The 25,137-nt window shown below is 38.1% G+C and overlaps 2 protein-coding genes across 2 annotated transcripts; both read right to left on the bottom strand.

Annotated features, from left to right (window-relative positions):
- Window positions 1-11,687: 11,687 nt before the first annotated feature.
- Window positions 11,688-18,193, bottom strand: LOC131612852 (uncharacterized). Its single transcript, XM_058884609.1, has 2 exons — window positions 17,234-18,193; window positions 11,688-11,923 (listed from the first exon to the last, which is right to left on the bottom strand). The coding sequence occupies exons 1-2, from the start codon at window positions 18,180-18,182 to the stop codon at window positions 11,910-11,912; spliced, it is 963 nt and encodes a 320-aa protein (XP_058740592.1). The 5' UTR covers window positions 18,183-18,193; the 3' UTR covers window positions 11,688-11,909.
- Window positions 18,194-18,532: 339 nt separating this feature from the next.
- LOC131612842 (uncharacterized) lies at window positions 18,533-24,934 on the bottom strand. The gene is made up of 2 exons (XM_058884597.1): window positions 24,081-24,934; window positions 18,533-18,768 (listed from the first exon to the last, which is right to left on the bottom strand). The coding sequence occupies exons 1-2, from the start codon at window positions 24,880-24,882 to the stop codon at window positions 18,755-18,757; spliced, it is 816 nt and encodes a 271-aa protein (XP_058740580.1). The 5' UTR covers window positions 24,883-24,934; the 3' UTR covers window positions 18,533-18,754.
- Between the last annotated feature and the right edge of the window lie 203 nt (window positions 24,935-25,137).

Raw genomic sequence — 25,137 nt, 5'->3', positions numbered from 1 at the left:
TTCTTCACAATGGGTAAGTACTTGAAATGTTCAGAATGAGGTGTTTAGTTCACAACACTTAAGATTATAACAATTAAATGCCACGTTAGACAATCAAAATGCCACATATGCAGTTAATTTGAACGCTTACTAACATAGTCAAACGGAAGGACAAACGTGCTCCGTTTTTAAGAATTAAAGGATTGATTTGCACTTTTTAAAAGTTAAGGGACCAGAATGGACCCCGAGCCAAAGTTAAAGGACGAAAAAGGGTATTTTCCCTAAGATTAATTATGACTTATTTGTATGTTTTTTCTAAAACATTGCTATGATTATAATAATTTTAATATGTGTTAGGTGAGTTAAAAATGGAAGTTATTTATTTAGGTTCAATTTCTGACGTAACATATCTTTAATATATTAAAACAGAATACATGTTTAGGCGCCAACTTTAGACCATAATCCCGCCTAAACACGTGCAGCGCACGGGGTAAAGTACTAGTTTATATTTATGTATTAATACAAATAAGTTGTTGATAATTATAAACCAATAATTTAAAAAAAAATAATTAGAGTTAAATATACGTTACCTGTAACGCTCCGAATTTAATTAATTATTTAATTAAATTGATCGAGGATTTATTCATTGGAATTAGTTGAAGTCGAGGTTTATCGATATTATTCTACAAACGTAATAGATTAATATGTTGATTTGAGCAGTTAAGTTATGGTCAGATTAATAAGTCGGATTAGTCAGAGATGTACAATTGCGAGTTAGTATTGTTAAAGTTATGGAGCGATGGTAAATGTGGAATATTATTGGAAATAATATTCGGTTATGTTGTGTGGTTATTTATTTACGTGTATTATTCGGATTAATTGAGTAACTAAAGAGATATTATGAATTGGGCCTAAGTGGAAAGAATATAACACAATGGATGGGTTATGGGTTAAGCCCATTAGTGAGAATGATAGTAAGAGTTAGGGTTTTAGAGGTTTGGCCTCATAACTCATTTTGTGGAGAAAGAAGAGAAAGAAGAGAAAGCTATGGCATGAAGAGGAAGAGCTCCATTGAAGGAAGTGAAGCTTTTGCTAAGGTAAGAGTGGGGTTCTTACCTTCTAAGGGTTGGCATGATGATGTTTATGGTGGGTTAGATTGTATGTTATTCTCCATGGATGTGTGAGTTCTAAATGTTAGGTTTTGAGTGAAATCATTTGGTAATGTTGTATGTATTGATGGAAATGATATGTTATAATGCTTCTTATCATGATTCTATGTGTGGGTTCTGAATTGTAGTATGATTGGTGGAAAGAATAAGAAAACCTAACTTTTGGGATTTTGGGTGAAATTCATAGATTTGCATGATTAATGAGGTTTTGATGATTAGAGGTCCTTATGTGTTGTATATATATGATATGTATGGGAATTTCGTGTGCAATTTTGAGCTAGAACATGAATTTGGGTGTTGGGATGAGAAGGGGGATGTGCTGAACGCGTACAAGAAAATGTTCCTGCACTGCAATCGCGGCGCGAACTGAGTAGTTGGTAGGTTAATTCCTTGTAGTTCGCGGCGCGTCTGTAGAATGGCGGCGCGACTGTAGACAGATTTGAGAAAAATTCAAATGTGTGTAACTTTTGATCCGTAACTCCGTTTTAGGCGCCGTTCGAAGCGTTGGAAAGCTAACGCAATGAACTATACCATGATGCAATAAAATGATTCATATGATATAGTTTCCTATTATGTTTATTAGGATTAAGGGATGAACTATGTTGTGTTAACAAATGAAGTATGCTCTTTGCGATGAATTGACATAATTGTGTTGTAGTATAACTTGACGTATGTTTTCTTATGATGATACAATGTTATTGAGATGATGATAAGTACCTTCCTTATGATGAATGAGATAATTATGTATGTGATGATATGCATGATTAATAAAGATGTTCTATGCTATATGCGATTAATTGTGCGTATTTGATATGCATGAGTCGACGATGATGCCATGCGATGACTTAACAATATATATGAAATTGAATATAACGTATTAGGATGATTACTTGAATTAAGGAATATGATGAATGTGTTGATGTTGTTGGCAATATGATGAATCGTTGATGTTTGTTATAATATGATGAATTTATGGTTGTTGTTAACATGATGAATTTGCTGTCGTTGTCGCTAGTATGTGGAAATTTTTGTTGTTGTCGTAGACCCTATGGTAAATGTTGATAAGTTGTATTGTGATGTATTTGGAGGTGAATTATTGTTGTATGATGATGCAACATAGTGACGTGATTGAGAAGTGATGCATTCTTATGAATGATGATGATTTTGTTGTTGTTGAAGTTCGACATTATATTAATAATGTTCGATTGTGATTTAGATGATGTTGTGACGTATTAATTATGTGTGTTGTGTTTGTGTGGATGTTACATTTATTGAGTCACATCCATTGAATAAAGAGACGATGGCCTTAATGGCAAAAGCGACAGTGGCCTTGGTGGCAAATAGCGACGGTGTGCCCAATGGCAAATTTTGAGACGGTGGGAGTCTTACTCCAAATGGTACCACATGCATTTGCATAAGTCGAGTTACATGTGAATTGCATTTGAGTCTTATTTTATTATGTTTGTGGTGATGTGTTGACTTGATGATGACATGTTTATCGTGATGTGTTGGGATCTTACTTGTGAATTGCATATATTGTCATGGTTGATTGTTGACATTGTTGCCATTCCATAAGTTGATTATGTTATTTGAATTGTTGAGTCGATGATCTGTTTTTGCGACATGATGATAGTATAATTGTGAATTTGAATATGTTGTCTTAACCGATCAATGATATTGTTGCCATTTTGAAAGTTGTATTAAATTGATAAGTTGTTTTGCGATGAACGTCGTTGTAAGATGTTATGCGATGCGAAGTGGTGAAATTATGTATGATCTATATTTCCTATATTATTCATCATGCATTCCTTTATATTGTAAGATATCTCACCCCTTTGCTGATATTTCCCCTACCATGGGAAATGGGCAGGTACTCAAGATTAGTCGTGGATGTTCGAGGTTATTGATGTGAAGTCTTGATGTTGCTTTATGGCAAGTCGAGTCGGTGTCCATTGCTCTGATACGTAGCACTCGGGGGGATTAGTCGTTATTACTTGATTATTGTATGCCATGATGACACTTGTGTTAAGTTGAATAATAAAGATGTTTATAAGTTTAAGCTGTAAGTGGTGAATGGGGTTTTGTTCCGAATGCTATGTATCTTTATTAAATGCAATATAAGTATGTTTGTTTGGTTAAGTCAAATTGCGACATCCCATCTTTGATGAATATTTTTAAATGCACTATGATTTTCGCTTATAATTGCGGGGTAGATTTAGGGTGTTACATTACCTCTATAATGTAAGCGAGTTTTGGTTTACTCCTTGTAATTTTTTTCCTCCCTTATAATATCAAGATTTATCGAGTATGGCCCATGGGTTGACTATTTCAACCCAGAATCATATTTTACTCCTACATAACATTATTTGTTTATTCTACGTGGCATTTTAAATTTTCATTTTCATCCATTTTTATTTACCCTATGTAAAAGCTAGGGTTACAGTCATTCTCAAATTCTCAAATCAAGCAACGAGACAAATACTAAGTAGATGGAAAGAACGTCATTGAAGCATATGAGTTTGCATCACGAGCTTGTTTATGGAGGACGAATAAGAAGAACGAGGACTTGCACGCTCGAAGGTGAAGCACGAAGACACCGTCGAAACTTCAAATGTCTGAGGTTAGTTTTTTCGATCTCTCTGAAGGATAGAAAAACACTTAGAAAGGGGGGGGGGGGGGGGTTTGAATAAGTGTAGTATCAAAACTAGTAAAATAAAAACAATTTGCACAATTATTTTTATCCTGGTTCGTTGTTAACTAAACTACTCCAGTCCACCCTTATCAGGTGATTTACCTCAACTGAGGATTTAATCCACTAATCACACGAGATTACAATGGTTTTCCACTTAGACACTGCTAAGTCTTCTAGAGTCTTCTGATCACAACCTGATCACTCTAGGAACAATCTGCTTAGATACCCTCTAAGACTTTTCTAGAGTATTCTGATCGAACTGATCACTCTAGTCCTTTACAACTTAATGTAAACAAATTCTAAGAGTATTACAATGCTTCTTAAAAGCGATAACCACAACTGTCATATTTATCTTACAGTTTAAAGCTTAATATCACTATAGTATTACAACAGCAATAAGTGAGGTTGAAGATGAAGTTTGAGAGCTTTCAAAATGAACAGCGTTTCAGCAAAGTTTTTGTTAAGAGTTGTATGCAGTTTCGTTAACCTTTGCTTCTCTTCAGAACTTCATTTTATAGGCGCATGAGAAGATGACCGTTGGGAGCATTTAATGCTTTGCGTATTCCGTACAGCATTGCATTTAATGTTTCACACTTTTGTCAACTACCTCGAGCCTTGCTTTTGCTGTGACTACTGACGTTGCCGTTAATAGCTTCTAACGTTCCTTTTGTCAGTCAGCGTAGCCTGCCATCTTGTACTTGATTCTGATTGATCTTTTGTAGATACAACGTTTGAATATCATCAGAGTACAAACAGCTTGGTGCATAAGCATCTTCTGATCTTCTGACCTTGAAGTGCTTCTGAGCATGATACCATTACTTCAGTGCTTCTACTTCTGAACTCCAGTCCTTCTGATGCTTCCATAGACCATGTTCTGATTCTGCTTGACCATCTTCTGATGTCTTGCCAGACCATGTTCTGATGTTGCATGTTGAACCTTCAGAGTCAAAGCTTCTGAGCGCTGATTTGTGCATACTCTTTATACATTTCCTGAAAAGGAAATTGCATTGGATTAGAGTACCACATTATCTTAAGCAAAATTCATATACATTGTTATCATCAAAACTAAGATAATTTGATCAAAACAATTCTTGTTCTAACAATCTCCCCTTTTTTGATGATGACAAAAACATATATAAATGATATGAATTTGCAATCAGAATAACAGACGGCAAAAGACAATTACACATTTATAGCAACAGCATATAAACATAATGTGTGAATGTGTCTCCCCCTGAGATTAACAATCTCCCCCTGAGATAAATAATCTCCCCCTGAAATAAATACTGGAATAAATTTTGCATAAAGAACTTCCCTGAGTATCTTCTATTTCAGTTGAGACGATCACACATGCTTAGATCTTCAGAATATTCACAGCTTCTGCTTCTTGCTTCCAGAGGACAGCTTCAGAGCTTGAATTTCTTCTTGAATCATTTTATGCTAGATTGTATCAGAACATTGTTGAATGTACCAGAGCATCATCAGAGCATCTTCTACATTCTGAAATGTTACAGAACAAACTATACGACAAAAGTCATAGCATGAATGAATCAGAGCATAACACATATATATATATATATATATATATATATCAGAGCATAAAATATGTATCAGAACATACAGAATGCATCAGATCATATATATAGTAAAGCTTAAACAAATATATCAGAGCATATAAGGATAGAGAAAAAGTTAGTGCATATTCCATCATTAGAATATCATAACATCCTTCCTTCTTGCTTCTGATTCTGAAGCTTCATAGCACTCAGCTTGCTTCAGTTTCCATGAGCTTATTCCCTTTTACAGAATTGCGTTTCCCCCATGGTTTTGCTTCTAGTGTTGAGCTTTGAAAGATGTCTTCAATCCTGCAAAACACTTAAACAACATAGAACTTACAATTTCTTGTTAGAAATGTGGGGACTTTCACCCAGTAACTGATAAAATAAATCAGATCATTTATCACATCTTGTCCCCCTTTTTGTCATAACATCAAAAAGAATATAAAAGATTCAGATGTAGAAAACGACAAACAGAAGAACTTTTCATTGATCAAACAAACAGAGTTACAAAAAGAGGTATGCAGATAAAAGTATGCTGCAAGTAAAGAAAACTACAAGGACTCAAGGACTACAACCCTAGCTTAGACAAAATCTTAGCTAACATATCATGAATCCCATTGATGTCCTCAATTTGCCTAGCCACGAAAGCTTGAGACTCTGCATGCCTGTTCAGACGAGAAGCTCTACGGGAAGAGAATACATGAATACAAGGAGGAACTGAAAACAGTTCACAGGAAGAGAGCTAATGTCTCAAACGGGGCTTTCCCTTAACATAGAAGTCAAGTACATGATGCTTAACTTCATCCAATATCTCAAGAAAGTCTTCTTCCTTTGGATAAATGTTGATAACAACATCACAGAAGAGATCTGACTTGAGACTTCTTGGAATCTTGAGTCTCTTGTGAGATCCGTCTTGACATCAATGTCGGCGATCCCCGAGATTTGTTTATCAACCTGGAACCAATCAACCCTTTCAACCGTTCTATTCAAATAGATCGACCACCCTTGTTCCATAGTCTTAGCATCAAATCTGAAACCATATGCACCCAAGTTTTCAAAGTCCACCGGAGACTCACACAGCACATCCATTTCTGATGGAGGAATGGAGCAAGTTTTCAGTGGAGTAGCCTCTTGTCTGTTGAATGCTTGTTGAGAGGAACTTGAAGATGGATTCATGGTGAATGCTAGGTTGAAGATGAATAAACTAGGGTTTATGCGAAATGCAGATAATGAGAGAGAGAGCAAACAAAGATGACAATGAATGCAAAGAGAGAGAGAAATAAAAAGAGGGAAATGAAACGTTTGAAGAATATAAAAAGAAAAAGAAATAAACTGAAATGATAAATGGCATTTAATGTTACGTGACATGAGGAGAGAGACTTATGACAAACGAAGTGATTAGCACAGTTACCTAGGGCGGCGTCTCCTCAACTGCACGCATGCTTGTCCAAAAATAGAGAACACGTGTTCATTTTCTGGAAAGACTGGTGACAGCTGTTTTGCTTTAAAGGAACTTCTGAATCAACTTAGATAATGAAACGTTAGAAATAACAGAATCAGAATTTCTAATTGATTAATATTAGAACTTCTTATGACTTCCTAGTCCTAACACATTTCAGAAGATACTCATACAGAGATCTTCTCATCTTCTCATTCTGGGCACAAATCCATACTGATATTCTTCAGAATGAACTTAAACCTATCTTTAGCAAGGGGTTTTGTAAAGATATCAGCCCATTGATGGTCTGTATCCACAAAGTTTAAAGAGAGAACACCCTTCTGAACATAGTCCCTTATGAAATGATGTTTGATCTCAATATGTTTAGCTTTTGAATGTAATATAGGATTTTTAGATAAACATATAGCAGAAGTATTATCAGAGAAGATAGGAATGTTACTCTCATATATCTGATAATCTTCTAGCTGACTCTTCATCCAGAGCATTTGTGTGCTACAACCAGCAGCAACAACATATTCTGCTTCTGTTGTTTAGAGAGCAATGGTAGCTTGTTTCTTGCTGTACCAGGAGATCATATGACTTCCAAGAAATTGGCAACTTCCAGAAGTACTCTTTCTTTCAATTCTATCCCCAGCATAGTCAGCATCACAGAATCCTACTAAGTTGTATTCTTTAGATTTTCTGTAGACTAAACCAACATTAGTAGTACCTTTCAGATACCTCAGAATTCTCTTAACAACAGTTAAGTGAGATTCTCTAGGGTCTGATTGGAATCTAGCACACAAACCAACACTGAATAGTATGTCAGGTCTAGAAGCAATCAAATATAACAGAGATCCAATCATACCTCTGTATAACTTCTGATCTACCTTCTTACTTACCTCATCCTTACCTAGAATGCACGTTGGATGTATGGGAGTTTTTGCTTCTTTGCAGTCAGAAAGATTAAACTTCTTCAGAAGTTCTTTCACATACTTAGTTTGATGAACATATGTTCCTTCTGATGTTTGATTGATTTGTATCCCAAGGAAGTACTTGAGTTCTCCCATCATGCTCATCTCAAACTCACCCTGCATAGACTCAGCAAACTCCTTTCCAAGTGTAGCATTAGATGTTCCAAATATAATATCATCTACATATATTTGACATATTAAAATATCCTTTTTAAAGGTTTTACAAAAGAGAGTAGTGTCCACTTTTCCTCTAGTGAAACCATTTTCCAGAAGGAAAGAACTTAAACGTTCATACCAAGCTCTAGGAGCTTGTTTCAATCCGTACAATGATTTCTTTAATTTAAAAACATGATTTGGAGACATGGAGTCTTCAAAACCAGGAGGTTGGTGGACATAGACTTCTTCATCTATATAACCATTTAAGAAGGCACTCTTAACATCCATCTGATAAAGAGTGATGTTATATTGAGTGGCAAAAGAAATTAACAGACGAATAGATTCTAACCTGGCCACTGGTGCAAAGGTTTCTGTATAGTCAATCCCTTCTTGCTGACTGTAACCCTGAGCAACCAGTCTGGCTTTGTTTCTTACCACTTCTCCTTTCTCACTCAGCTTGTTTCTGAAGACCCATTTTGTACCAATGATATTGAATCCTTTTGGTCTAGAAACAAGATCCCATACATCATTCCTTGTAAACTGATTAAGTTCTTCTTGCACAGCAATTATCCAGTCTGGATCTTCTAGAGCTTGATCAACAGAAGTTGGCTCGATCAAAGACACAAGACCTAATTGACATTCTGCATTGTTCTTAAGGAATGCTCTTGTTCTGATAGGATCATTCTTCTTTCCAAGAATGACATCTTCTGAATGAGCAGAAGTGAGTCTGGAAGATCTTCTGACAGTTGGTTCTTCAGAAATGCTTAGATTCTCCAAAGAAGCTGCAACTTGATCTTCAGATTCTTTACTTCTGAGAAGTTCTGCTTCTGATGCTTTGCTTCTTGGTTCTACTGCTTCTGATATATCAATATCAAAATCTGCAAAATTCTCAAACTGCTTTGGCTTTTCAAGACCAAGCTTATCATCAAACCTGATATTGATTGATTCTTCTACAACCAATGTTTCAGTATTGTATACTCTGTAGCCTTTTGAGCGTTCAGAATATCCAAGAAGGAAACACTTTTGTGCTTTAGAATCAAACTTACCAAGATGATCTTTAGTATTCAGAATAAAACATACACATCCAAAAGGATGGAAATATGAAATGTTGGGGTTTCTGTTCTTCCACAATTCATGAGGAGTCTTATTTAGAATAGGTATGATAGAGATTCTATTCTGAATATAGCATGCAGTGTTTATTGCTTTTGCCCAGAAATGCTTAGCCATATTGGTTTCATTGATCATGGTTCTGGCCATTTCTTGTAGAGTCCTATTCTTTCGCTCTACAACTCCATTTTGCTGTGGAGTTCTAGGACAAGAGAAATCATGGGAAATGCCATTTTCTTTGAAGAACTCCTCAAAGAATTTGTTCTCAAATTCACCACCATGATCACTTCTAACCTTTATGATTTTGCACTCTTTCTCAGATTGGATCTGAGTGCAGAATTCAAAGAACACTGAATGAGACTCATCCTTGTGTTTTAAGAACTTTACCCATGTCCAGCGGCTATAATCATCAACGATGACTAATCCATATTTCTTCCCTCTGACAGATGCTGTTTTGACTGGGCCAAACAGATCAATGTGCAAGAGTTCTAACGGCCTTGAGGTAGACACAACATTCTTAGACTTGAATGCAGGTCTGGAGAACTTGCCCTTCTGACATGCTTCACAAAGAGCATCTGATTTATATTTCAGATTAGGGAGTCCTCTGACAAGATTTAGTTTGTTAATCTGAGAAATCTTTCTCAAACTAGCATGACCTAATCTTCTATGCCAGACCCACTGCTCTTCAGAAACAGACATAAGACAAGTTATCTTCTGATTCTTGAGATCTTAAAGATCTGTCTTATAAATGTTGTTCTTCCTCTTGCCTGTAAATAGGATTGAGCCATCCTTCTGACTTACAGCCTTGCAAGACTTTTGGTTGAAGATTATATCATAACCATTGTCACTTAATTGACTTATGGACAATAAGTTATGTGTTAATCCTTCTACAAGAAGTACATTAGTTATGGAAGGAGAGTTACCAGACTTTATAGTTCCAGAGCCAATTATCTTGCCCTTCTGATCTCCTCCAAACTTGACTTCTCCACCAGATTTAAGCACCAGGTCTTGGAACATAGACCTTCTTCCTGTCATGTGTCGCGAGCATCCAGAGTCCAGGTACCATGACATGTTGTGCTTTGTCTTCTTTGCAGCCAAGGATATCTGCAATAGGAATAATCTTTTCCTTAGGTACCCACATTTTCTTGGGTCCTTTCTTGTTAGTTTTCCTCAAGTTCTGATTGAACTTGGGTTTAGCATTATAAGCAATAGGAGGAACAACATGATAATTCTTATTCTGAGTTCCATGATATTTCTTAGGTTGTGTCACATGCTTCTTGGTGTGTGTTATGTGAAAGCTTTGAGCATGTGATGTGTGCCTAATATCATGTGAGTGGCCATACTTGAACTGATCATACAATGGCTTGTATGTGATTTTCATATCATCTACAGGTTCAAGTTTGTATGAGGTTTCACCCTCAAAACCAATGCCAACTCTCTTGTTTCCAGAAACAACATATATCATAGAAGCTAGCTGACTTCTGCCAATACTTCTAGATAGGAACTTCCTGAAGCTTAAATCATATTCTTTCAGAATATGGTTTAGACTAGGAGTAGACTTTTCTGAATCAGAAGAAGATCCAATGTTGTTGGATAATTTTAAAACTTTTTCTTTTAATTCAGAATTTTCCAACTCAAGCTTCTTAGTTTCAAATTCAAATTGCTTTTTTAGCTTTTTGTATTTGATACTAAGATGAGCTTTTAGTTCAAGAAGCTCTGTTAAACTGGAAACTAACTCATCTCTAGTTAGTTCAGAAAATACCTCTTCAGAATCTGATTCTGACATAGATTCTGATCCATCATTGACAGTGGCCATCAGTGCAATGTTTGCCTGCTCATCTTCAGAGTCTGATTCATCTTCTGACTCATCCCATGTTGCCATAAGACCTTTCTTCTTATGAAACTTCTTCTTGGGATTTTCCTTCTGAAGCTTTGGGCACTCATTCTTGTAGTGTCCAGGCTCATTGCATTCGTAGCACATGACCTTCTTCTTGTCAAATCTTCTGCCTCCAGAAGATTCTCCTCTTTCAGGCTTCTTTGAGCTTCTGAAGTTCTTGAACTTCCTCTGCTTGCTTTTCCAGAGTTGGTTAACTCTTCTGGAAATCATGGACAGTTCATCTTCTTCTTCTTCTTCTTCTGATTCTGATTCTTCAGAATCTACTTCTTCAGCCTGAAAAGCGTTAGTGCATTTTTTATAATTAGATTTTAATGCAACAGACTTACCTTTCTTCTGAGGTTCATTGGCGTCAAGCTCAATCTCATGACTCCTCAGGGCGCTGATCAGCTCTTCCAAAGAGACTTCATTCAGATTCTTTGCTATCTTGAATGCAGTCACCATTGGACCCCATCTTCTGGGCAAGCTTCTGATGATCTTCTTCACATGATCATCCTTGGTGTAGCCTTTGTCCAGAACTCTTAATCCAGCAGTTAGTGTAACACCCCAATTCTACCCGCGGAATTTAAATAAAATCAGAGTATAAAAATTCATAAACAAACAATTGAGGTATCACATAATCATCCTCAAAAACAATTCACCTCGTCGCATAAAACGGATACATAGCATTCACAAATACAGAAGGACTGAAAACATCAAATAATAGTCTTTAACATGAATTAACTTCCATAGAAGTGCAACGGAAACTCAACAATTAGTTCAAGATTTCATAGCATCTTAATTCAACAATTAAAGCACTTTAAAGCGACAATCTCAAACAAATAACTCAAGTGTATGCCAAAACATAAAAATCCAAAAGCAAGTAAATCAACTCGTTCGTCCCCCCCGAGTGCTACGTATCAGAGCGACAACGACTCAAAACCAACTCGGCTAACCTCCTCTCAATGCGAATCACCTGCACGTTACCAATATAAAGGCAACGGCGAAACAAAGAAAGGGTGAGATATCAATTCATATAATTGAGCGCATGATAAATTATATATTAGAAATTAGACATATTCGGTTAATCGCATTCACAAGTATTGATATTCTCATATTATTATCCAAGTCATTAATTCACAATTCAAATACTTCTGTCATATAACAAGTCGCAAAATTACAATCACAATATAGTCACAAAACGTCACAATGTATAAATCACATAAGACACATGGGACACGACTCATGTATATGCATGTGGTACCAATCGGAGCTTCAGCCCCCGTCACCAATTGCCCAATTCAGAGGCACAAGGCATAAGCCTTCGTCACTAATTTGCCAATCCAGGCCGTCACAATAAATATGCATATGTATGAGACTCGATGAACCAAACATCACACAACATCATCATCATCATCATTTACTTCACAAAATATTCGTCACAAGGCACACGCCCATATCACAATTATCACCGATTATTAAAGGTAATACACTTCACACATAGTACAACAACTTCGTACAACAACGGAATAATTCCGACAACTCATCAAATCAACGGAAGATATCATTAGCAAAAGAATCACAAAGATATTCACAACAATCACATTCACGGTCAAATTCACAAGATACCGTAATTTACCGCTAAACCGAATAGTTAATCTAAGTTCAATTTATTCTAATTAGATAGGCTTAATAAAAATTTATTCAACTATTAATTTAATCGACTGATTACTATCACAATTTCGACAAAAGAACACCACCACGTTAATGTACGAATTAAATTTAACTACCACGTAAATTTTCATCAAATTCCGAGCAACTAATTATACCGCTTAATTCGACTATTTCGATCAAACGGGACTGTTTGGAATACATTGTTCTAAATTTCTAATGGTTCACCATTTTCAATTATATAATATCTTACTGATTTTCAATAATATCAATCCTATATGCTACTGTTCACAATCCATATCTTACTATTTTCTAATGTTTATCTCATTACAAAATCATGTATTATGTCACAGTAGCTATCATGGTAAACAAGGCATGTGAGATAACATGAAACAAAACAAGGTGGAACGAAACGTGTGATATGCCGTCATCCATTTCATAGTGACGTTTGTCACTTGTTACAAGGAAGGCAAGGTAATTCAGTTCAGCAACATAAACAGCAACGGCAGCAACACACGGTAACAATCAACAACGAAATGCAACAACCAGAATTTAAGTTTTGGTACAAATCAACATAGCAAAACACTAACCTAAATCCCTAATCCCAACATACAATATTTCATAAGCCTTATTATAGGAGAAGAACCCCACCCTTACCTCTTGTTTGGATTGAAGAAAACTCTACAATCTTGACACTTGAATTGGGACCTCTCTAAGCTTGCTTCTCCTCTTTAAGACCTAGCCCCCTTTCCTCTAAATGATTCTATTTTTTTTCTGGTTTTCTCTACTCTTTCTTAAACCCTTACTAACACAAAAATCTATTCTTTCTACAATATTGGGCCTAGAAGTTAACACCCCTTTCTCCAATCTTTACTAAATCAAAAATAGGCCCAAAAAAAACTCATTAATTCAAAATAAATTAAAATACTATTTTTAATAATATTCCACTATCATTCCATAAAAAAAATAATATCTGATTATTTAATATATCAGTTTAATACTCAATAACTCATATTTACGGTTTAATCTCAATTACTCAGAAAATTCCCAAAACGCTACATATTAGCTTATTAATATTTCTAATACTAAAAATATTAAAATTTTAGATTAAATGTCGATCCGCTATCCCGAACTAATACCGACTAAATCGCTTCAAAACGCAAAAATTCAATAAACATCACAAACGTCTAAATTAAGCGAATAAATAAATTTCCGGGCGTTACAATTCTCCCCCACTAGAATATTTTCGTCCTCGAAAATAGAAATTTACCTGATTCAAATAACTCGGGATAGGAGTCTCGCATCTTGCTCTCCAGCTCCCAGGTTAGGCTCTCACCAGCAGCTCCCAACCAGACAACTTTCACCAATGGAATCTCTTTGCCTCTTAGAACCTTCACTTCGCGATCCATAATTCGCACAGGCATCGTCTCTACTGTGAGATTATCGCGCACTTGCACATCGTCCATCCGAATCACATGAGACGGATCTGAAACATACTTCCGGAGTTGTGACACATGAAACACATCGTGCAAATTAGCAAGATTTGGCGGTAACGCCACACGATAAGCAACCTTCCCAACTCGATTTGATATCTGATACGGACCAATAAAGCGAGGAGTGAGCTTCTTAGACTTCAGAGCTCGCCCAACACCAGTCACAGGTGTGACCCTCAAAAACACATGATCACCAGCTTGGAACTCCAAATCTTTCCTTCTCTTGTCATGGTAACTTTTCTGCCTACTCTGAGAAGCTTTCATCTTATCTCGAATAAGTTTCACTTTCTCCGTAGTCTCTCTAACCATCTCGGGTCCAAGTACCACACTCTCACCCGACTCGTGCCAACATAACGGAGTCCTACACCTCCGACCATACAACGCCTCAAAAGGTGCCATCCCAATACTAGAATGGTAACTGTTATTGTAAGTGAATTCAATCAACGGAAGATGAGTATCCCATGAACCTCCCTGCTCAAGAACACATGCTCTCAACAAATCCTCCAATGACTGAATAGTCCTCTCGGTCTGACCATCTGTCTGTGGATGATACGCCGTACTCAACCTCAACTTAGATCCCAATGCCTCTTGCAAACTCCTCCAGAAATCGGAAGTAAACCTCGGATCTCTATCCGACACAATACACAAAGGTACACCATGCAACTTCACAATCGTCCTGACATATAACTCTGCTAACTTCGCAATCGGGAATGTGATGTTAATAGGTATAAAGTGTGCCGACTTCGTAAGCCTATCAACAATCACCCAAATCGAATCAAATCCTCTTAAGGTATTAGGTAATCCCGTTACAAAGTCCATCGAAATGCTATCCCATTTCCATTCTGGAACTTCTAACGGTTGCATCAATCCTGCAGGCTTCTGATGTTCGATCTTTGACTTCTGACAAGTCAAACAAGCATACACAAACTGTGCCACATCACGTTTCATACCAGGCCACCAAAACAAACCCTTCAAGTCTTGATACATCTTTGTAGCTCCTGGATGAATACTCAATTTGCTTCTATGACTCTCTTCGAGAATCGCCTTCTTAATCTCCTCATCATCCGGAATGCAAATACGATCTCGGAATCTCAACACACCACGTGCATCTAACTTGAAATCACCATTCTCAAGTCGATCGGTTCCTACCATCAAATCCACCAACTTCACATCTAGCTTCTGAGCCTCTCTGATATTTTCAAGAAAGTCATTGTTAATCTTCAACATTCCCAACATAACACTATGCGGTGTCACTTCGCATACCAAACTCAAGTCTCGGAACTGCTCAATCAACTCCAACTCTTTAACCATCATGGCCGACATATGCAAAGTCTTTCGGCTCAAAGCATCAGCCACTACATTTGCTTTTCCAGGATGATAGTTCAAACCGAAATCATAATCCTTCAACAATTCAAGCCACCTTCGCTGCCTCATATTCAACTCTTTTTGATCGAACAGGTACTTCAAACTCTTATGGTCGCTAAACACTTCAAATCTAGAACCATAAAGATAATGTCTCCAAATCTTTAACACAAAGACCACTGCAGCCAACTCAAGATCATGCGTAGGATAATTCTTTTCATGGATCCTCAACTGCCTAGACGCATAAGCAACCACTTTACCATTTTGCATAAGCACTCCACCTAAACCCATCAAGCAAGCATCACAGTACACAACAAAAGGCTCTCCTGAATTAGGCAAAGTCAAAACTGGAGCCGACGTCAATCTCTTCTTCAACTCATTGAAACTTTCTTCACATTGAACATCCCACACAAACGCCTTTCCTTTGCAAGTCAATCTCGTCAATGGAAGTGCCAACTTAGAAAACCCTTCGATAAACCGTCTATAGTAACCGGCCAAACCCAAGAAGCTTCTAATCTTAGTAGCTGACTTCGGAGTCTCCCATTGTAACACAGCATCAACTTTAGAAGGATCCACGGCAATGCCACTACCAGAAATAACATGACCGAGGAAACTAACTTCGTGCAACCAAAATTCACACTTAGACAACTTGGCATACAACTGTTTCTCCTTCAGAATTTGTAACACAATTTTCAGATGCTCTTCATGCTCTTCTTCAGATTTAGAGTAGATAAGAATGTCATCAATGAATACCACCACGAACCGATCCAAGTAAGTATGAAAAATACGGTTCATGTACTCCATGAATACTCCCGGTGCATTAGTGACACCAAAGGGCATCACCGAATACTCGTAGTGTCCATACCGAGTCCTGAACGCGGTCTTCTGAATGTCATCTTCTTTTACTCTAATCTGGTGATATCCGGACCTCAAATCAATCTTAGAAAACACACTAGCACCCACTAACTGATCCATCAAGTCATCGATTCTTGGAAGTGGATACTTGTTCTTTATCGTCACTTTATTCAACTGCCGATAATCAACACAAAGTCTCATACTTCCATCTTTCTTCTTTACAAGCAATACGGGTGCTCCCCACGGCGATACACTTGGTCTTACAAACTTCTTCTCAAGCAATTCCTCTAATTGCTTCTTCAATTCAGACAACTCTGATGCAGACATTCTGTACGGTGCCATAGAAACAGGTCTGGTACCAGGTACAAGATCAATCGTAAATTCAACTTCTCTTTCTGGAGGTACATCAGGGATGTCATCAGGAAACACTTCAGAAAATTCTCTCACCACCTTTAACTCATCAATTCGAACTTGATTCTCAAAAGACAAGGACGCCATCAATGAGAATATTTGCGCTTCGTCTTGCATCAGTTGCTTCAATTGCTTACCAGTCAACAAACCAACTCCTTCTTCTTCAAGAGAAGAAAATCTCACCGTGTTGTTAAAACAATTGATATGAACGTAGTTGCGTTTCAACCAATTCATACCCAAAACCACATCCAAACCAACAAGCGGTAAACACACAAAGTCAACAACAAAGTCCCTATCAAAGATTGACAGAGGACAATCCAAACACATTAGAGAAGTAGTCACCGTTCCCTTAGCGGGGAGTTCGACAACCATTTCTCCATTCATAGCAGACAAAGTAAGACCCAATCTTTTTACACAATCAGCAGCAATAAAACAATGAGTTGCACCGGTATCAATAATAGTAATTAAAGGAATGCTATTAATGAAACAAGTACCTCTAACAAGGCCATCCTCACTAGATGTCTGAGTTCCTGACAAAGCGAACACTTTACCACCTACAGCTGTCTTCTTTGGCTTCTGACACTGGCTATCAATATGTCCCTCCGCACCACAGTTAAAGCAAACAACATCCTTATGCTTACAAGCAGATGACATATGTCCCGTCTTACCACAACGGTAACACCTCTTCACATCAGCAGTACAAACATCGCTCTTATGACCAGGTCGACCACACTTGAAGCATACAACCCTAGCAGGAGCATCTCCCCCACTAGTCTTATGACCATGAGCAACTCTTTGCTTCCCTTTACCAGCATCATATGGTTTCTCACGACTTTGTTGATTCTTGCCCCTCTTCTCATTAATAACACGATAATGAGCGTTGTTGTCCTCCTCATAAATCCGACAACTATCAACCAAATCAACAAAAATACGGATCTTCTGGTAACTGACCGCTTTCTTGATTTCTGGACGCAACCCATTCTCAAACTTGATACACTTGGAAAACTCACCATTCGGACCATCATAGTATTGGTAAAACTTAGCCAGCTCACCAAACTTAGCAGCATACTCCACAACAGACTTGTTCCCTTGTTTCAGCTCAAGGAATTCAATCTCCTTCTTACCACGGACATCCTCAGGAAAGTATTTCCTTAAGAACTCCATGCGAAATGCAATCCAAGTGATCTCCTCACCATGAGCCTCTAACCTCCTACGGGTCTCAAGCCACCAATCATCCGCTTCCTTAGCCAGCATATGAGTGCCATATCTAACCTTCTGTGTAGGAGTGCAATCCATAACACGGAAAATTCGCTCGATCTCCTTCAACCAATCAAGAGCACCATCGGGGTCATGCGTACCCTTGAACACTGGCGGATTTTCCCTCTGGAAAGTCGCCAAACTACGAGATCCAGCACTCTCGTCAGCATTCGGTTGGTTCTGCATAGCCTGAGCCATCGCTTCCAAAGCAGCAGCTATCGCAGCATCATTCCTCCCAGCCATAGCTCCACTACAACACAAAAACAATCAGCACAAACAACAATACACAATTGTTAGTCTACACTACGACTCGACACTTGGCCGGACAAGACCGACCTGCTCTGATACCACTAATGTAACACCCCAATTCTACCCGCGGAATTTAAATAAAATCAGAGTATAAAAATTCATAAACAAACAATTGAGGTATCACATAATCATCCTCAAAAACAATTCACCTCGTCGCATAAAACGGATACATAGCATTCACAAATACAGAAGGACTGAAAACATCAAATAATAGTCTTTAACATGAATTAACTTCCATAGAAGTGCAACGGAAACTCAACAATTAGTTCAAGATTTCATAGCATCTTAATTCAACAATTAAAGCACTTTAAAGCGACAATCTCAAACAAATAACTCAAGTGTATGCCAAAACATAAAAATCCAAAAGCAAGTAAATCAACTCGTTCGTCCCCCCCGAGTGCTACGTATCAGAGCGACAACGACTCAAAACCAACTCGGCTAACCTCCTCTCAATGCGAATCACCTGCACGTTACCAATATAAAGGCAACGGCGAAACAAAGAAAGGGTGAGATATCAATTCATATAATTGAGCGCATGATAAATTATATATTAGAAATTAGACATATTCGGTTAATCGCATTCACAAGTATTGATATTCTCATATTATTATCCAAGTCATTAATTCACAATTCAAATACTTCTGTCATATAACAAGTCGCAAAATTACAATCACAATATAGTCACAAAACGTCACAATGTATAAATCACATAAGACACATGGGACACGACTCATGTATATGCATGTGGTACCAATCGGAGCTTCAGCCCCCGTCACCAATTGCCCAATTCAGAGGCACAAGGCATAAGCCTTCGTCACTAATTTGCCAATCCAGGCCGTCACAATAAATATGCATATGTATGAGACTCGATGAACCAAACATCACACAACATCATCATCATCATCATTTACTTCACAAAATATTCGTCACAAGGCACACGCCCATATCACAATTATCACCGATTATTAAAGGTAATACACTTCACACATAGTACAACAACTTCGTACAACAACGGAATAATTCCGACAACTCATCAAATCAACGGAAGATATCATTAGCAAAAGAATCACAAAGATATTCACAACAATCACATTCACGGTCAAATTCACAAGATACCGTAATTTACCGCTAAACCGAATAGTTAATCTAAGTTCAATTTATTCTAATTAGATAGGCTTAATAAAAATTTATTCAACTATTAATTTAATCGACTGATTACTATCACAATTTCGACAAAAGAACACCACCACGTTAATGTACGAATTAAATTTAACTACCACGTAAATTTTCATCAAATTCCGAGCAACTAATTATACCGCTTAATTCGACTATTTCGATCAAACGGGACTGTTTGGAATACATTGTTCTAAATTTCTAATGGTTCACCATTTTCAATTATATAATATCTTACTGATTTTCAATAATATCAATCCTATATGCTACTGTTCACAATCCATATCTTACTATTTTCTAATGTTTATCTCATTACAAAATCATGTATTATGTCACAGTAGCTATCATGGTAAACAAGGCATGTGAGATAACATGAAACAAAACAAGGTGGAACGAAACGTGTGATATGCCGTCATCCATTTCATAGTGACGTTTGTCACTTGTTACAAGGAAGGCAAGGTAATTCAGTTCAGCAACATAAACAGCAACGGCAGCAACACACGGTAACAATCAACAACGAAATGCAACAACCAGAATTTAAGTTTTGGTACAAATCAACATAGCAAAACACTAACCTAAATCCCTAATCCCAACATACAATATTTCATAAGCCTTATTATAGGAGAAGAACCCCACCCTTACCTCTTGTTTGGATTGAAGAAAACTCTACAATCTTGACACTTGAATTGGGACCTCTCTAAGCTTGCTTCTCCTCTTTAAGACCTAGCCCCCTTTCCTCTAAATGATTCTATTTTTTTTTTCTGGTTTTCTCTACTCTTTCTTAAACCCTTACTAACACAAAAATCTATTCTTTCTACAATATTGGGCCTAGAAGTTAACACCCCTTTCTCCAATCTTTACTAAATCAAAAATAGGCCCAAAAAAAACTCATTAATTCAAAATAAATTAAAATACTATTTTTAATAATATTCCACTATCATTCCATAAAAAAAATAATATCTGATTATTTAATATATCAGTTTAATACTCAATAACTCATATTTACGGTTTAATCTCAATTACTCAGAAAATTCCCAAAACGCTACATATTAGCTTATTAATATTTCTAATACTAAAAATATTAAAATTTTAGATTAAATGTCGATCCGCTATCCCGAACTAATACCGACTAAATCGCTTCAAAACGCAAAAATTCAATAAACATCACAAACGTCTAAATTAAGCGAATAAATAAATTTCCGGGCGTTACAATTCTCCCCCACTAGAATATTTTCGTCCTCGAAAATAGAAATTTACCTGATTCAAATAACTCGGGATAGGAGTCTCGCATCTTGCTCTCCAGCTCCCAGGTTAGGCTCTCACCAGCAGCTCCCAACCAGACAACTTTCACCAATGGAATCTCTTTGCCTCTTAGAACCTTCACTTCGCGATCCATAATTCGCACAGGCATCGTCTCTACTGTGAGATTATCGCGCACTTGCACATCGTCCATCCGAATCACATGAGACGGATCTGAAACATACTTCCGGAGTTGTGACACATGAAACACATCGTGCAAATTAGCAAGATTTGGCGGTAACGCCACACGATAAGCAACCTTCCCAACTCGATTTGATATCTGATACGGACCAATAAAGCGAGGAGTGAGCTTCTTAGACTTCAGAGCTCGCCCAACACCAGTCACAGGTGTGACCCTCAAAAACACATGATCACCAGCTTGGAACTCCAAATCTTTCCTTCTCTTGTCATGGTAACTTTTCTGCCTACTCTGAGAAGCTTTCATCTTATCTCGAATAAGTTTCACTTTCTCCGTAGTCTCTCTAACCATCTCGGGTCCAAGTACCACACTCTCACCCGACTCGTGCCAACATAACGGAGTCCTACACCTCCGACCATACAACGCCTCAAAAGGTGCCATCCCAATACTAGAATGGTAACTGTTATTGTAAGTGAATTCAATCAACGGAAGATGAGTATCCCATGAACCTCCCTGCTCAAGAACACATGCTCTCAACAAATCCTCCAATGACTGAATAGTCCTCTCGGTCTGACCATCTGTCTGTGGATGATACGCCGTACTCAACCTCAACTTAGATCCCAATGCCTCTTGCAAACTCCTCCAGAAATCGGAAGTAAACCTCGGATCTCTATCCGACACAATACACAAAGGTACACCATGCAACTTCACAATCGTCCTGACATATAACTCTGCTAACTTCGCAATCGGGAATGTGATGTTAATAGGTATAAAGTGTGCCGACTTCGTAAGCCTATCAACAATCACCCAAATCGAATCAAATCCTCTTAAGGTATTAGGTAATCCCGTTACAAAGTCCATCGAAATGCTATCCCATTTCCATTCTGGAACTTCTAACGGTTGCATCAATCCTGCAGGCTTCTGATGTTCGATCTTTGACTTCTGACAAGTCAAACAAGCATACACAAACTGTGCCACATCACGTTTCATACCAGGCCACCAAAACAAACCCTTCAAGTCTTGATACATCTTTGTAGCTCCTGGATGAATACTCAATTTGCTTCTATGACTCTCTTCGAGAATCGCCTTCTTAATCTCCTCATCATCCGGAATGCAAATACGATCTCGGAATCTCAACACACCACGTGCATCTAACTTGAAATCACCATTCTCAAGTCGATCGGTTCCTACCATCAAATCCACCAACTTCACATCTAGCTTCTGAGCCTCTCTGATATTTTCAAGAAAGTCATTGTTAATCTTCAACATTCCCAACATAACACTATGCGGTGTCACTTCGCATACCAAACTCAAGTCTCGGAACTGCTCAATCAACTCCAACTCCTTAACCATCATGGCCGACATATGCAAAGTCTTTCGGCTCAAAGCATCAGCCACTACATTTGCTTTTCCAGGATGATAGTTCAAACCGAAATCATAATCCTTCAACAATTCAAGCCACCTTCGCTGCCTCATATTCAACTCTTTTTGATCGAACAGGTACTTCAAACTCTTATGGTCGCTAAACACTTCAAATCTAGAACCATAAAGATAATGTCTCCAAATCTTTAACACAAAGACCACTGCAGCCAACTCAAGATCATGCGTAGGATAATTCTTTTCATGGATCCTCAACTGCCTAGACGCATAAGCAACCACTTTACCATTTTGCATAAGCACTCCACCTAAACCCATCAAGCAAGCATCACAGTACACAACAAAAGGCTCTCCTGAATTAGGCAAAGTCAAAACTGGAGCCGACGTCAATCTCTTCTTCAACTCATTGAAACTTTCTTCACATTGAACATCCCACACAAACGCCTTTCCTTTGCAAGTCAATCTCGTCAATGGAAGTGCCAACTTAGAAAACCCTTCGATAAACCGTCTATAGTAACCGGCCAAACCCAAGAAGCTTCTAATCTCAGTAGCTGACTTCGGAGTCTCCCATTGTAACACAGCATCAACTTTAGAAGGATCCACGGCAATGCCACTACCAGAAATAACATGACCGAGGAAACTAACTTCGTGCAACCAAAATTCACACTTAGACAACTTGGCATACAACTGTTTCTCCTTCAGAATTTGTAACACAATTTTCAGATGCTCTTCATGCTCTTCTTCAGATTTAGAGTAGATAAGAATGTCATCAATGAATACCACCACGAACCGATCCAAGTAAGTATGAAAAATACGGTTCATGTACTCCATGAATACTCCCGGTGCATTAGTGACACCAAAGGGCATCACCGAATACTCGTAGTGTCCATACCGAGTCCTGAACGCGGTCTTCTGAATGTCATCTTCTTTTACTCTAATCTGGTGATATCCGGACCTCAAATCAATCTTAGAAAACACACTAGCACCCACTAACTGATCCATCAAGTCATCGATTCTTGGAAGTGGATACTTGTTCTTTATCGTCACTTTATTCAACTGCCGATAATCAACACAAAGTCTCATACTTCCATCTTTCTTCTTTACAAGCAATACGGGTGCTCCCCACGGCGATACACTTGGTCTTACAAACTTCTTCTCAAGCAATTCCTCTAATTGCTTCTTCAATTCAGACAACTCTGATGCAGACATTCTGTACGGTGCCATAGAAACAGGTCTGGTACCAGGTACAAGATCAATCGTAAATTCAACTTCTCTTTCTGGAGGTACATCAGGGATGTCATCAGGAAACACTTCAGAAAATTCTCTCACCACCTTTAACTCATCAATTCGAACTTGATTCTCAAAAGACAAGGACGCCATCAATGAGAATATTTGCGCTTCGTCTTGCATCAGTTGCTTCAATTGCTTACCAGTCAACAAACCAACTCCTTCTTCTTCAAGAGAATAAAATCTCACCGTGTTGTTAAAACAATTGATATGAACGTAGTTGCGTTTCAACCAATTCATACCCAAAACCACATCCAAACCAACAAGCGGTAAACACACAAAGTCAACAACAAAGTCCCTATCAAAGATTGACAGAGGACAATCCAAACACATTAGAGAAGTAGTCACCGTTCCCTTAGCGGGGAGTTTGACAACCATTTCTCCATTCATAGCAGACAAAGTAAGACCCAATCTTTTTACACAATCAGCAGCAATAAAACAATGAGTTGCACCGGTATCAATAATAGTAATTAAAGGAATGCTATTAATGAAACAAGTACCTCTAACAAGGCCATCCTCACTAGATGTCTGAGTTCCTGACAAAGCGAACACTTTACCACCTACAGCTGTCTTCTTTGGCTTCTGACACTGGCTATCAATATGTCCCTCCGCACCACAGTTAAAGCAAACAACATCCTTATGCTTACAAGCAGATGACATATGTCCCGTCTTACCACAACGGTAACACCTCTTCACATCAGCAGTACAAACATCGCTCTTATGACCAGGTCGACCACACTTGAAGCATACAACCCTAGCAGGAGCATCTCCCCCACTAGTCTTATGACCATGAGCAACTCTTTGCTTCCCTTTACCAGCATCATATGGTTTCTCACGACTTTGTTGATTCTTGCCCCTCTTCTCATTAATAACACGATAATGAGCGTTGTTGTCCTCCTCATAAATCCGACAACTATCAACCAAATCAACAAAAATACGGATCTTCTGGTAACTGACCGCTTTCTTGATTTCTGGACGCAACCCATTCTCAAACTTGATACACTTGGAAAACTCACCATTCGGACCATCATAGTATTGGTAAAACTTAGCCAGCTCACCAAACTTAGCAGCATACTCCACAACAGACTTGTTCCCTTGTTTCAGCTCAAGGAATTCAATCTCCTTCTTACCACGGACATCCTCAGGAAAGTATTTCCTTAAGAACTCCATGCGAAATGCAATCCAAGTGATCTCCTCACCATGAGCCTCTAACCTCCTACGGGTCTCAAGCCACCAATCATCCGCTTCCTTAGCCAGCATATGAGTGCCATATCTAACCTTCTGTGTAGGAGTGCAATCCATAACACGGAAAATTCGCTCGATCTCCTTCAACCAATCAAGAGCACCATCGGGGTCATGCGTACCCTTGAACACTGGCGGATTTTCCCTCTGGAAAGTCGCCAAACTACGAGATCCAGCACTCTCGTCAGCATTCGGTTGGTTCTGCATAGCCTGAGCCATCGCTTCCAAAGCAGCAGCTATCGCAGCATCATTCCTCCCAGCCATAGCTCCACTACAACACAAAAACAATCAGCACAAACAACAATACACAATTGT

This window comes from Vicia villosa, linkage group LG1 (assembly GCF_029867415.1).
Source record: "Vicia villosa cultivar HV-30 ecotype Madison, WI linkage group LG1, Vvil1.0, whole genome shotgun sequence".
Lineage (NCBI taxonomy): Eukaryota > Viridiplantae > Streptophyta > Magnoliopsida > Fabales > Fabaceae > Vicia > Vicia villosa.
This window is presented reverse-complemented; position numbering and strand designations above follow the sequence as displayed.

Bases quoted from the DNA above. Each gene is read 5' to 3' on its own strand.
- LOC131612852 (XM_058884609.1), bottom strand. From the start codon at position 18,182: ATGCAGAACCAACCGAATGCTGACGAGAGTGCTGGATCTCGTAGTTTG.
- LOC131612842 (XM_058884597.1), bottom strand. From the start codon at position 24,882: ATGGATTGCACTCCTACACAGAAGGTTAGATATGGCACTCATATGCTG.